At 43.1% G+C, this 13,512-nt stretch overlaps 1 protein-coding gene across 1 annotated transcript in view; it reads left to right on the top strand.

Annotated features, from left to right (window-relative positions):
* Window positions 1-13,512, top strand: part of LOC121623033 (astrotactin-2-like) — a 263,780-nt gene that overhangs the window by 170,392 nt on the left and 79,876 nt on the right. The window contains exons 12-13 of the mRNA XM_041960153.1: window positions 4,312-4,478; window positions 6,539-6,727. Coding sequence (XP_041816087.1) covers window positions 4,312-4,478; window positions 6,539-6,727 — 356 coding nt within the window. The remainder of the gene's footprint in view (window positions 1-4,311; window positions 4,479-6,538; window positions 6,728-13,512) is intronic.

Below are 13,512 nucleotides of genomic sequence, written 5' to 3'. Positions count from 1 at the left end.
TTCTCCGAAGAGATCAGAAATGCTATTGCTCAATTTGTTTTGCAGGATTTGAAAATATCTACAGCCCAGAGTGAGCTGACGCAAGCATGTATCAGGATTCATTCATACCCCTTGTGTGAAACCTGCATTTATTCAATCTTATATATAGTGATCTTAACACAGTGACAGAAGCCTGCACTTATGAGACCGCTAGCGGGACTGAAATCTCATAACTAAGGCAAAAGAATACCTTGATTGCAGTTAGCTGATTCAATACTGGTGGTGGATTGTGAATCATGCTGTTGATCATCAAACTAACGACTCATGATGACATCAAGGAGCCCTGTGACATGAGTGTATTAAATAAAGAGAAAAACCTTGAGGTGAAAATTAAAGCCGGGCATGAGTGTGAGCGTCTTCAAAATGTCAGCAGGCGTCATTTGATAAGCTTAAGGTGGCGTCCTCAGCTCCTCTAGCTCTCCTCTCTCTGGTTTGTCCCTCGGCTGCGTTAAAATCTTGTGCTTAGTGATTTTCGCAAAAAGCCTTGATAACCTGAGAGAGCGGCTGCTGCTCTGAGGGCTTTAAGACTTTGGATGTTGCACATTTGCCAGTGGTGTGCATTCCAGTTTGGAGATTTTATTGCTGATGAGATGTTACCAAAGAAAAAAAAAAAAAGATACTTGGATGCATGGAGAGTGCAGACCTCTGCCAAGACCAATAGTGTTTTATGATATGCAAATGCATATGTCTGGACATGGCTGTGCCCAGCCCTACCTGAAAGCCTCATCTTCTCAGCTGTGCATTTCTTATGAACTTGACTGGAAATAATTCAGATGCTTAACATATATTTGCAAAAAGCGGAAAAAAACTCTTCGTAACAACTGCTTTCTGTATGAAGTTTGAGCAGCTACATGTGCAGGCTACCCTCCTGGTAACTTTACTGCCACGTTAACAAAAGTGAAGAATAATTTGTGTGTCCGCCCCCGTCATTCGTATCCACTCCAAGATTTAGTGGGTTCTTCCTTGGCCCATGCCCTTCCACCAAGTTTTATGAAAACTGGGCCTGGAGTTTTTCTGTATTCCTGATTACAGACAGACAAACAGTGGAACCAAATCAAAACCACGACCTTGGTGGAGGTAAAACTGGAGAAAGCATAACAAAGAATGCTCAACACAAGTTTTAAGCACCCAGCAACAGATTTTATCATTTGAGTGGCAGAACAGCTTTGTCATTACATTTTTCCCCTTAGCTGCTGTAGCTTTAAAGGTCTTGAATGAAAAGGCTTTCTGTTTTTACAACTAAAAACATTCAGGCAAGCATCCCTATTTCCTTTGTCCATGTAGTAATTTTCATGCTTTTCCAAACATCTCTCACGTCGCTGAGCTCCGTCTCAATCCTCTCGTTGGATCTCAGGTTGGCTTGGTTTATTCCTGACTTGATCCCCCCCCCCCAATTTCCCTGTCCTGCATTATACCTTTATTAAAACACACCAAATGAGGTCTTTAATTGCTTTTGTGACCCGAGCTTTATTAAAAAGGAAAATTTTAATTTGTTTACTGCTGATCTCGGGGACCTGGCAGAACAAGATGTATTGACGTTCGAGATCAGCTAGTTGGGTTTTGTGAAAGAAGGATTTTAACACCGTCCAGTGAAAACGGCGCTGACGGGCAGGAGCGCAATTTTTGACATTTTGACCTCTGGGCGCCGTCTTTGTGAAAGAGGAAAACAACATTGTCATCGAGTGGAGGTCCCACTATGAAGCCTTTATTTTGGTGATATGTGACATGTGTGATAAACCTATTAATCACTCACTGTAGTTCACAGTAAAATGCTGGGAGACATGATGAGATGGACCGCAGATATTGACAGTCTGCACATATAGAGTCAGCAGCAGGTTCAGTGTTTGCTTTGGGGGTATCTCTACCATATATACTGTATATAGTGATAAATGACTGTGGGAGATAAAAGGGAGATGCTCAATACCTCCATGTGCAGGAGGCGGAGAAGTACACCTACAGTTACTGCACATTACTGAACTGACAAGAACATACAGCACCTCCCTACCTGATGGTCTTACTCAGTCCAGTGAATAGCTGCAAATGAATGAGTCTTTGCCTATTGTATATCAGCCAGTTAATTAGCTTTTGTTCATAGCAAGACACAGCCTTCCCTATAATTGGCATACGTGAAGGTATTTGACCACTGACAGCGACCTAAAGCTATTTCTCACACAGAAAATAATGAGTGGTAACCCACTGGTTTAGCAGACTTTAAGCAATGGTGGTCTGACTTTATTTTTCTATATTACAAGTTCGCTATGCGTCATCATACCGCACACAGGCACACACAGAACATAAGGAATCGCAGATGAGTCAGAGTAGCCGTCAGTGAAAGTGGGAAACAGTGCTCCACAAACTGTGAACTAACCTCGCGAGTCTCTTCCAGTCTTCATTTTAAACCAACAGAACCGCCACAGCCGTGCTCACCAAGAGGAAATTACAGCAGCACTCGCCGCTCCGAGAAAAGCGATGTGTTGCTTGGTTGATGTCTGGGTGTGTTAATTGGTTGTTGGACTCCGGCCCCAGCAGGCGAAACCCATCAAATATTCAAAGATGAGCATTTTTCCAGAATGACAATAAACTGCTCACAGTATCAATAACTGTGGACGGTGTGCATCCATCTCTCCCCTTCATGTGAATAGTAAAAAAAAGTGCTGTTTTCTAGCATCTGTCTCACCTAGCAGGATATAATATATAACATGACAATCACAGCAAAGACACTGCACCAACCTCGAGACTCAGATGCTCCTACGAGGGGAGGAATGTGCTTCAGTAGCACAAGCTTCTACTCTTAAACATCTTCTAGGTATGATTCTTTGACACCACGGCCTCTAATTTGGTGGTGGTAAACTGGACGAGCCTTGTCAATGTCATCACTTGTGCTTTATTTAATATAGTTGATGTTATTATCATCATTGTTTATTAATTACATGTTTATTGTCTTGTTGCCAGCATCTCTAGCCCTGCAGGACACTCTTGTTCAACATAAAATCACTGTTGAATAACTACATATTTATCATTACTTGATATGATAAAATGAAGAAAAAAATAACATAAAAATGCTAAAATGATATAAGGTATGCACATAATACTAAATAAAAAATTAGAGCAATGAAATATTTGTTACATATTAATATTGAATTCTATATGTCATGATATGAACTGATGAACTAGTTGATCTTGACAGTACTTGTCAATAGTGGTTCCCATCAGCGTTCTGCCTGCCTCTAACACATTAGCTGAGCCGGCAGAAAAGTTTGTCAAGTGTAACCTCTTTGGTTTATTTGCTTAACCATCTTTTGTTTGCATCTGTAATGCATAATGCAGCCCAAATCATGAACAGTAGGCCATTAAGTGTACAAGTTATTAATGGTAAGTAAAATTATTTTTTAATGGAGCCCAGCTTTGTTATAAAATCCATCTGCCGCTGTTGCATTCGTGCTTAATTACTATTTCTTATGCTGGAGGAAATATGATTCATTAAAAGAAAAACACTTCATAAATTAAATGCTGGACTCTAAATCATCCAATCTGAAGTTATTGGACCCAGCGCTCCCCTTTAGATGTGTGTAGTCAGGTGGATGTGATTTGTTTTGCGTGGAGGGTGGCGGGGATCGCTGCAAAACTGATGATGAACCAGAACAGCGTTTCCCTGTGATAAAAGCTTGTGATATCAGCTGCTTACTCCTGGGTCAAAGCGTGCATTATTTTTAATTGACCCAACCTTCGCCACTCTCTTCACCAACGCTGATAAGGTTCATCGCCTCCAATGTCATTTCAAAGTCCTGAGTATGAGAGGAGAGCACTCCCACGCTTCGCTGGTTAAAACTTTACTGCAGACACAATGTTTTGGTCCTCAGATCTTCATCAGGTGAACCTCCCACACGCCTCTCTGCAAGAAACTGGAGGTGTGCGTGTGCTTTTGCAGTTAAAGCCCTGAGTATGAAATTGATGGCTCTGCTCCTGTTTGATTGCATTAAGAGTTACACGTTTTCTGTTTCCTGTCAAGTAAGATAATTGCCATCTTTCATTCTTCTTTCAAGTCTCTCTCACCTTTTTCAAAATCCCACCGCCCGCTTCCTCCTCTCTCATCTTTCCCATATTGCTCTCTTAGCCTCCTCAGAACCGACTGGTCCTGATTAAAATGCACATGCTGACCTATGTTCCTTCCTCTCTTCTTCTCTCCCCCTAATTTATGCCTTCCTCCACACCCTCTCTCCACATTCCTCTCCCACCGCCTCCCCTTCTTGCTCTGCCTCTCCTTTCTTGCAGTGTCCTGAGGGGCTGAGGCCAATGAAGGATGGCTCAGGTTGCTATGACTACTCCAGGGGCATTGACTGCACGGATGGCTTCAATGGAGGCTGTGAACAGCTGTGTCTCCAGCAGCTCGTGCCCCTCGAAGATGACCCCAGTTCCAGCAACGTGCTCATGTTTTGCGGGTGAGAATAACTAAGAGTAAAAAATGGAAAGGTGTCCGCAGGCTGGAAGTAAAGCCTCCTCGTGAAATAAGCTTCATGAATCATATTTCAATCAAGAAATTTTTCCTCATGCGAATATCTGGGATGAAACACATTTGTGCAAGATTACATTTAAAAAGAAAATTGTTTTAATATACACATGTTTAAATACAGTTTAAATAATTAAATAGCATTGGTATTGGTATTTTTTTTCATGCAGGTGTGTGTTGGATCAAATCTGTTTTTACTTCCTGCACATCATTCTGTGATACATTCAATCCATCAATGCCCTTTTCCTCACCCCACGTGTGTTCCACTGAGCTGGTACACTGCATGTGGACAGAGGAGGTTTTTTGAGATCTAGATTGTGTCATGTGGCATAGTAATCTGCAGTTTTACAAAAGGGGCCTAATGTGTGGCAAGAATGTTCCACACCGTTACGCCAAGTGAGTGAGAATCCCAAGGTTGGCAGGAATGGGGGAGGGAAAAGGTGTTGGCTGGTGCAGGTACTGTACAGACTCAGGTTCAGGTTTTAGGTCTCAGAAGCTGGAAAACAAAGGCATGAAACAACACTGAAGATCTGGAGCAGGTGGAGATGGGCTGGTGTAAATACTGTGAGGGGTAAGGGAGAAGGAAGAGGTAAGCAGGTGGATATAGGAGTCGAGTGACTGGGACTGGTGGAAAAGTCTGAGAGCATGTGGTGGATGGATAATTGCAAGTCTGGAGTGTTCCAAGGAAATGCATGGGCCTGGGGGAAGTGAAGTGTCTGGAGACAGGGACAGAGGGGCAAAGTGAGTGAAATAAAAACAGCTGAGGCGGCTGTCATGACAGAGGGAATTTCACCTCAAGGGGTTGGCCAATTTGGAGATACTGATTTAGTAACTTTGATCATGCCTCGTTGAAAGTTGTTTAGTTCATATGCCGTTGTGAGCCCAGTGATGAACTATGAATACTCCTATATGCAGCTCCAGACAGTGTTTCTGGAAAGTGGGAACTTAGCAGAGGGAGCAGACTGACAGGTGAAGCATAGCCTCAGTCTCCTTGACATGTGTCAGGTCCACGATGTGGAGTGACATATTTTTCCCCCAGAGCATGAGACTCCCTTACATGATGGGTGAGAGGGCCAATAGTAACATGCAATTTGCAGCAAAATCCTCTAAAGCACAATTTACTTGATCGGTCAGGTGTGGGGGTGCAAACATGCAATGACTAGCACAAGAATACTGCATAGTGACATAGTTGGCCTTGTTCTGTGGCTGAGCAAACCGTTGCTTCATAGAAAGGGAAGTGGCTTTGCCTTCATGCCACACCGCTCCACCAGGTTTGCTGCATTTTCAGTGCTGCCAACAACGGCAGAGCCCTCCTTCCCGCTGAGCTGCTGAGACCCGATCGGCTGCTTGAGCCTAAAACCTCAGCGCCAGCCAGCCTCTTCTGTAAGGGAGCGCGCTGCAGATAAATGAAGTAGATAGGATAATTGTGACTGATTGCACGGTCTGCTGAATTCTGCCCCGTTGGAAGCTGCTTCCAGCAGAGCTTGTGTCCACAATCTCTACAATGACAATGGCAAGTGCACAGCTTTGCCAATGTAAAAGACATTTTGGCCAATGCTACAACAATCAGAGCCAGATTGTTTAAGAAAATAATGATTATATAGGACCACGTTGTGTACATACTTTTGTACTGCTATATATTCTGACTTGTGGTTGCATGTAGCTGAGTGGGTGGTGTCCTTAGTTCGGCAGTAAGTCTACAGATGGCAGGAATGTCAAAGAAAAGGGCTGAGATTTTGGCTTTGTCTGTTTTTGCATTGGTAATTTGTCAATTAAAGTAATAAAGTAGGACCATCTGGTGTGGGTTTGGTTGGGTCATCATCTCATTGTGTTGTGCATTATCAACCTGCAACATTTTATGCCGCAGTGCCTCTCTGTCTTCTAATGTTCTCGCCGACAACTATACATCTGTATCATTTCACCTCAGTAGTAACAAGGTCCACAAACGTTACATATTTTACATTATATTGACTGCTTTTCCCTCCTCTGCAGGTGTGTGCAGGAGTACAAACTAGCAGGGGACGGGCGCTCCTGCCTCCTGCAGTCAGACAACTGTGAGGGGCCAAAATGCCCACGGCAAGATGTCCACTTCAATGACACCCTGTTTGGTGAGATGCTGCATGGATACAACAACAAAACCCAGCAAGTCAACTTGGGACAGATATTCCAAATGACCTTCCGGTAACTAGTGTACATGCACACTATTTTACACTTACACAGATGCACGCTCATCATCAGAATTGCATATAGAAATTATAAGAATAGAAGTATTTTCTTATTGTTAGTGGTTATGTAGTATATTGTCTTTGCTTTTTCTCTAATCCTATTTAGCATCTGGTCATATAAATCATTTTTCTGTCTATTCTTCTGTCTTTCCACATTATTTTACTATTTCCATCCGCTATTGTAGGGTGCACTAACAATCTTTGCTTTAGACGTTCACACCTTACATTTTTCTGCGTCTCCAAAGACACATCAAGAGTAGCGGTCGTCTTTTATCGGTTTCGGGTTGCAGGAGCGATAGAAGGGCTTGAGATCTCAGCGGAGCAGCTCTGAGAACCAGCAGGGTTTGCTGTCTGGGTGCTGCATCTGTGTTTGCACAGATGTGTATGTGTGTGTGTTTTTGTGTGTGCGTGTGTGAGAGAGAGAGAGAGAGAGGGAGGGAGAGAGAGAAAGGGATGGTTTGAGTGAGGATTGAGACTTATCCCATGGCAGTTCTCCCTAAACTGTCAGCCCTCCGAAAACCTGGCTCACTCTGATAAGTCACATGCTATTTGCGGTGAAATGCTCCTGTAATCACAGAGAGATGATGAGGGCCTATCTATGCACAAATACAGTACACATAGAAGAACACGCTCAGCCTATATCCTGCTTTCTCTGTGTCAGACTTTTATTTACTCGCACACACACGTTCTATACATCGACACAGTTTTTCTAGTAGCCATGAAATGCTTTTCATCCGCGCTGCCCTGTGGGTCACGGTAGCTGTGCTTGGCTAAACACAGCCACATGATCTGTCTTCTGGTGGTTCTCAGGGTCAGGCCTTTGTAAAGTGCTGTTTATTGTTATGAATTGGGATTTCTGCAGTAAACTTGGCAAACTGGATACGACATTCATGGGAACAGAGAACAAGTTAAGTCTTTTTCTTCTCACATATTTGTGTCCCTGGTCATTAATTCATTTGAGAACCGGGCTGATTTTACCGAAATGTATTTCTTTGGGTGAGATCAAATTACATAGCAGAGAAACAGTCGAATTTGCAAGTAGGTTTATTATGACCCATATTCATGGTTGTTGTTGTTAGGCTGCGACCTGGCCATAGTGACAGGAGCAAAGGAGGAAGTCAGGTGACGTAGCACAAAGAGCAAGAAAAAGTCAGATTATGGAGGAAGGTGGGGTGGATGGATGGGCCAAAAACCACAGGACTGTGTCACAGTGGAGACCGATGTTCGTGTCTTGTGTGAAACTGTGAGTAACTTGACGTTATGTACTAATTTGTGTAAACTGTAACCTATGTAACAGTAACATCTTTTCATCATTTTTAATCCAAACTGTTTGTGACTATTTCACGTTAACTTTGGATGATGAAGGTCCAGTAAATATATTGATGGTAGTCTAGAACGGTCGTTCTGGCAGCCACTGTCAGGTGACCTTTTCAGCCGTCGAGCATGTGGACCTGTCCTAGGAAGGCCGTAGGTAAGTGTTTTCTACAGTGGTTTTCTTTCCAATTCAAAGGAGCCACAAAGAAAGAAAATCTTCTCTCAGAAATGTACTATTATTCAGGGACTGCAATTTCACATACTTTGTGGAAGCCGTCAGCATTCAACATTAGCAATCAACAGAAAAGTGTCTGAAAAAGGCACCTCTGCCTTTATATTAGCTTATTCATAATAGAAACATTTTGCAGATTAAGTTGTTCTAAATGACAAATGAATTGTGTCGTCATCTGTCCTTAAAGATGCCTTGCTGATGCCCTCAACTACCCAAGTAGTCTGACTGCAGCATGTATGTATGTACGACTAGAGCGAGTTATTGCTTAAAGAATGCTAATAAACATACATTATACTCAAACTGTAGAATAAAATATTATTTCCATAAGAAGCATTCATGCATTAAAGAGATGTCAACCATTCAACAGAGCATCCAGCACCAGGCAGAAAAGGTTATATTGTTTTACGTCTCTGACTTGTCTTTGCATGGGTGTGTATTGAGGAACCACCATAAAGTGGGACATGTTGGAGCCATGGCTGAAATAAAGAACTCTAGTACTTAGAGAAGGATTACTAACTTCGATCACCTGAAGGGCTACGAGCTGAAGGGGGCTGAAAATCCATTTTAGGAGTATTTGTTGGAATGGCTGACACGTCTGCAGCCTTATATGGACTAAGAGCCCCATGTTCCCAAAGCTAAACCAGTTGGGGACTACCTTTAAATACACCAAACATGGCACAGTTTGACAGATAAAACAAAGGCACAGCATGAGGATTTTAAAATCAGGGGAAGCAGACAGTCTTGATCCATTTGCCCCGGAGCAGCGGGGAGCACAGTGGGTCTCCTGCCTCCAGACTGCAGCTCTACACGCTGGGTTACATCAAACTATGGCCAGCAAAGGGATTTGCTCTCGAGCCAGGGCTCCGGTGGGGCTATGCACACGACAGGTTTAAACTAGTCAAATACCTTGGCAGCCCAGAGACACACTAGACAAGCAATGAAAGATCTGAGTAGCTTTATATGGGGCAAAAGCACATAAAGTACATGGCGCGCTAGGGGAAAAAAGATCCTAAATTGAACTGAGCTGCTTATTCACAGACATGTTTTGGCTCCTGCTGTTTTTAACACTTTGGAAGAAAAGTTACCCAGAAAAACTCTGAATACGTTGGCCTGTGAAGCAGGAGAAAAAGCCACAAGTGCATTAACTTTTCCATTTCCAGCATTTCAGTGATAGTCCCACTTCCGTCCAGCCAAGAACCGCTCACCGAGGTCTCAGTCCAGACCCTGAAGAACGCACTTTCTTTCTGCTCCCATCTCCTCTCTGCCGGCTTCCCTCTCCTTCTGCTGCGAGACTCACTTCAAATCATGCACATGTTAATGATAACTAATGCTGATTACTGACCAGACGCTGCTGATATCTTTCACTCTGCGACAGACGTGCGTCGCAGCTGCAAAGATCTAGTCCAGTGGTTGGCTTTGTCCTGGATCACCTATCTAAGAGAACACATCAGCGTGCTGTGACCCCGCAAAGCAAATCCTCGTTAACTAATTAACAAGATTTCACAGCATTTACTTTGAGAGAGGTTTGTAAAAGTGGAGTCTACCTAGAGTACAATCTCAAGGTAACTGCAGTCAAATGCACTTGATAAATTTCTTATCAAACAGCTTATCTACAGCTCCCCTCCACCCTTTCTGTGGCTTTGTACTTTCATTCTGAGAAAGATACCTTGCATATGTTTTTTTTCTTCTCCTTCTTTGTGCACTCACACGTCTGCTGTGAGATTTCCGCAAAAAACAGACCAACTGAATCTCCTCTTCCTCGCCTCGACCCTCATTTTTGCTACACCTGTTCAATTTGCACCTGCCTCCTGGAAGCTGGGAAAAAATTTCCATGCTAATTGCGAGATGCGTTCCGAGACGCACTTACCATGTTCCCCGCAGTTACAGGCACACTTCACTGATTACATGCAGATGACAGGCGAAGCGCGCCGTCAGGCTGATGTGCCTCTTTGGATAAACAACACACGTGTCTTTAGGTGCAGAGTGCGTCTGCAGCAAATCGCTAAAAAGCATTTATGCTAACCGACCTACTGCACAGAGTTCAGCAGCTGTTGGAGAGGATCTGAATCCATGATTGAACTGAGTGCCAAATTAGCTTTGTTTATTGTTTACTTTTAGGCATCGTGAACAGTTTGCATCATCATTTTGTTTCCATCTTTGCAGCGCTGGTGTAATCAAATATATTTTTCATGTGACATTTTGAAAATCACATTTTTCTTGAGCTATTCATCATTCTAAGTCAAACCAGACAAGCTAAGCACACAGGAGTAGACTCCCCCTGCCTCTAATTAAACATGTGTATTTCTGCATGTCATCTCACCAAAGTGCTCATTCTGCTTATCAAATCATCTGTGTCTTTTGTCAAATGACTCGCTCGCATAAGATTCTACTTGACGCTCGCCACGTACGCTGTACATATTGATGGCCATATGTTGCAGTTTTTGTCCTGCTCATTTTCCCAACGTTCCTATGCCGATGCAAGCCTCATCCCGCAGCTCCGTTTCTCTCACCTCCACCCTCCACTGATTCCCTCACACCAACCAGTTGCATCAGCAGCTCAACGTGACATATCACATGATTGAGACGAATTGTGTGATTTGACAGGTAGTGCTTTAATATGAAACGCTGCGTGTGATTTTCACATTTTGTTTTTAAATTGATCTCACGATGTTCAGCCTCACAAGATAAGACATGAGGAAGTTTGCAGACTGCTGTCATGCAATTACAGAATAACACATTGTCATGCAGGCATGCATTTGTGTAATAGAACTGCATGTGTTAAACATGAGAATTATTGTGATCACACCCATACAGATAATGTAAATGTAGTTCTCATTTTCAAATGGATAAAACTGTTATTTCATTGAACTGACAGCAGATGCGGGCTAATTACAAACCTCTGCATGTTTTCTTTTCCTCTTAGATATTTAAAAGCACACCAGCCTCTCCATCTGACTTTCAAATCAGTGTGAAGGAAAACACTTGTTTTCTGGCACATTCCAGTCCTTTACAATCCATGTTCGGTGTGGTCCTTTTATTTTCCTGTATGTACAGTTACCACATCTGGCCTCTCACGGAGGCATGAAGACACACACATGCACACAGACCAAATGTCAATAGGTGGAGAGTAGAGGATGCGGATGTGTAAAAGGCGGTGAGGCAGCGATAAAAGGCCATTCATCAGTCCTAAAGAGTACATTTTTGGCCCCGTCACATGAATCACCACATCTATATGACACACACACTCAGTAGTATGCACACATACAGCACTGAAGGCGCTATATGAGGATGTAAATTGAAACCAGGCGGCGTTCAGTGGTGGTCATTCACTGGAGAGAGACAAATGAACAGACACATATGCACGTAAAGCATATTGATGCGCCGATGCACCGAGCAGCACAAAGTTGAACTGTTACTTAGGAATAAATTATTAAAAAACAAGGGTAGGGGGCCTGATCCAAAAGGGACCCGAGAACAAAATCACCACATGATGAGAGCTGATAGCGAGTCCACTTGAATCCACTTGGATACTGGACAAGCTGAGACCATCCGCAACAGAACAGAACCTGACCCGGACCTCACAATTGATAATGATGATAACTGTATTCCTATCTAATATAAATATATTACTATTAACTGTCATGCCAAAATGAGAAACAAGCAATGTTATTATTCAAATGCAAATGGCAAGCACATTTGTGTATTGTAAATTTAAAAGTTGCCCTGGATTAATATTTTATCACACGCTTCACCCTGAGGATCCTGTTCAAATCGCGCTCATGTGTTCGGCCTTGAACAGCCACTCCGTCATGAGTGTTTCTCATCCCTCCAAACAGTTGCCCTGCAAGAATGCTCCGCCGTCAGCCGCTGTTTAAAGTTCGGGTTGGGAGAAATGGGGGGCAGTGGTTTGGAAGAAGAAGAAAAAGAAGCTTCACCTGCTCTGTGAAGGTGATGCTGCCACCCTTGTCACTATGATGCTGTAAGACGCTTTTCACTAAAAGGAAAAAAAATCAAATAAAAAATATGGCGAAGAAGAAAAGAGACAAAACCGCTTTTGATAGGCACACTCCTCATCGCCACTCACCTCTCAAACTAAGACGACACCACAGCATGAATAATTTGTGAATCTGGCAGCCCACAAGGCTCGCAGCCATAAACACAGCCACATTTCCATGTTCCTCTGTAATTTTCAGTAATTATCTCCTTGGTGCGCACACGGTAGCTTCTGCTGGGTAGTTGAGTCAACAAACATTATAAGGCAATTTCTACCCACATAATGAGTAGCCATGAGACAGTGAGCCAGACTGCTAAGGTGAAGGGTTAAGCTGCTCAAGGTTGATGAGAAGCCTCGTGATTCTCTACCTAAAGTAAGTGCTCCTTGTTTTTTTAAGGTCTGCAGAGGTCCTGTGTGTTGAGTGTGGGGCGGCAAATTTATGATGAGGTGAAGAGATGAGGGCGTATCTGTGCTTCTGGGTAGTTTTGTCTCAAAAAAGTTAAATTTAGCACTTTGCAAAGATTTACACGTTAGGTACATACACGCATTGTCTGTAGTGTCTGCACACGTTTGGTTGCTTTTAATGGATTATACTGTATAAGTCAATGCCAGATAGGCCAACACTTTCTCACTCCCAGCACGTCACATACGGACGCTTGGTCAGGACCTCGTGTCGTCACCTTTTAAGGCACTGGGTATGCCTTTAGCATCATTTTTTCCGCATGTCTATAGATGGCCCATTCTCACTCCCAGCGTGTTAAATGATGTAGAAGCCTTGCAAGTTGAAAAATGAAACTGAACGGGAACCCATTGCTTTAAAAAAAATGACGCTGCGGGGTCCTGACCAAGTCTCGTTTGTGACAAATTGGGGTGAGAATGTGTTGATCTGGCTTGTTGATACATCAAGTTGCTGCTATTCTAGCCTGAAACACTGAAAACTGGGACGTTTGCTAATTCACTGCAGTGGTTATAGTTTATAGGGTAAAGTTTAAAGGGCCACTCCATCATTTTTATGCATTATGGTGAGTTTACTAATACTACCCAACCTATTAAAACAGCAGAACATTTTTGCACTCGGGAGTGTCTCTAGAGGGATTTTTCTGGTGCTGAAAAAAACCCTTAATGATGCCATCAGTATGTTCTGAGACTTGGAGTCCATACATTTTTCACAGAAAGCCTGCATTGCAGACTTGAGTACTGG

Source organism: Chelmon rostratus, chromosome 19 (genome assembly GCF_017976325.1).
Source record: "Chelmon rostratus isolate fCheRos1 chromosome 19, fCheRos1.pri, whole genome shotgun sequence".
Classification (NCBI taxonomy): Eukaryota; Metazoa; Chordata; class Actinopteri; order Chaetodontiformes; family Chaetodontidae; genus Chelmon; species Chelmon rostratus.
This window is presented reverse-complemented; position numbering and strand designations above follow the sequence as displayed.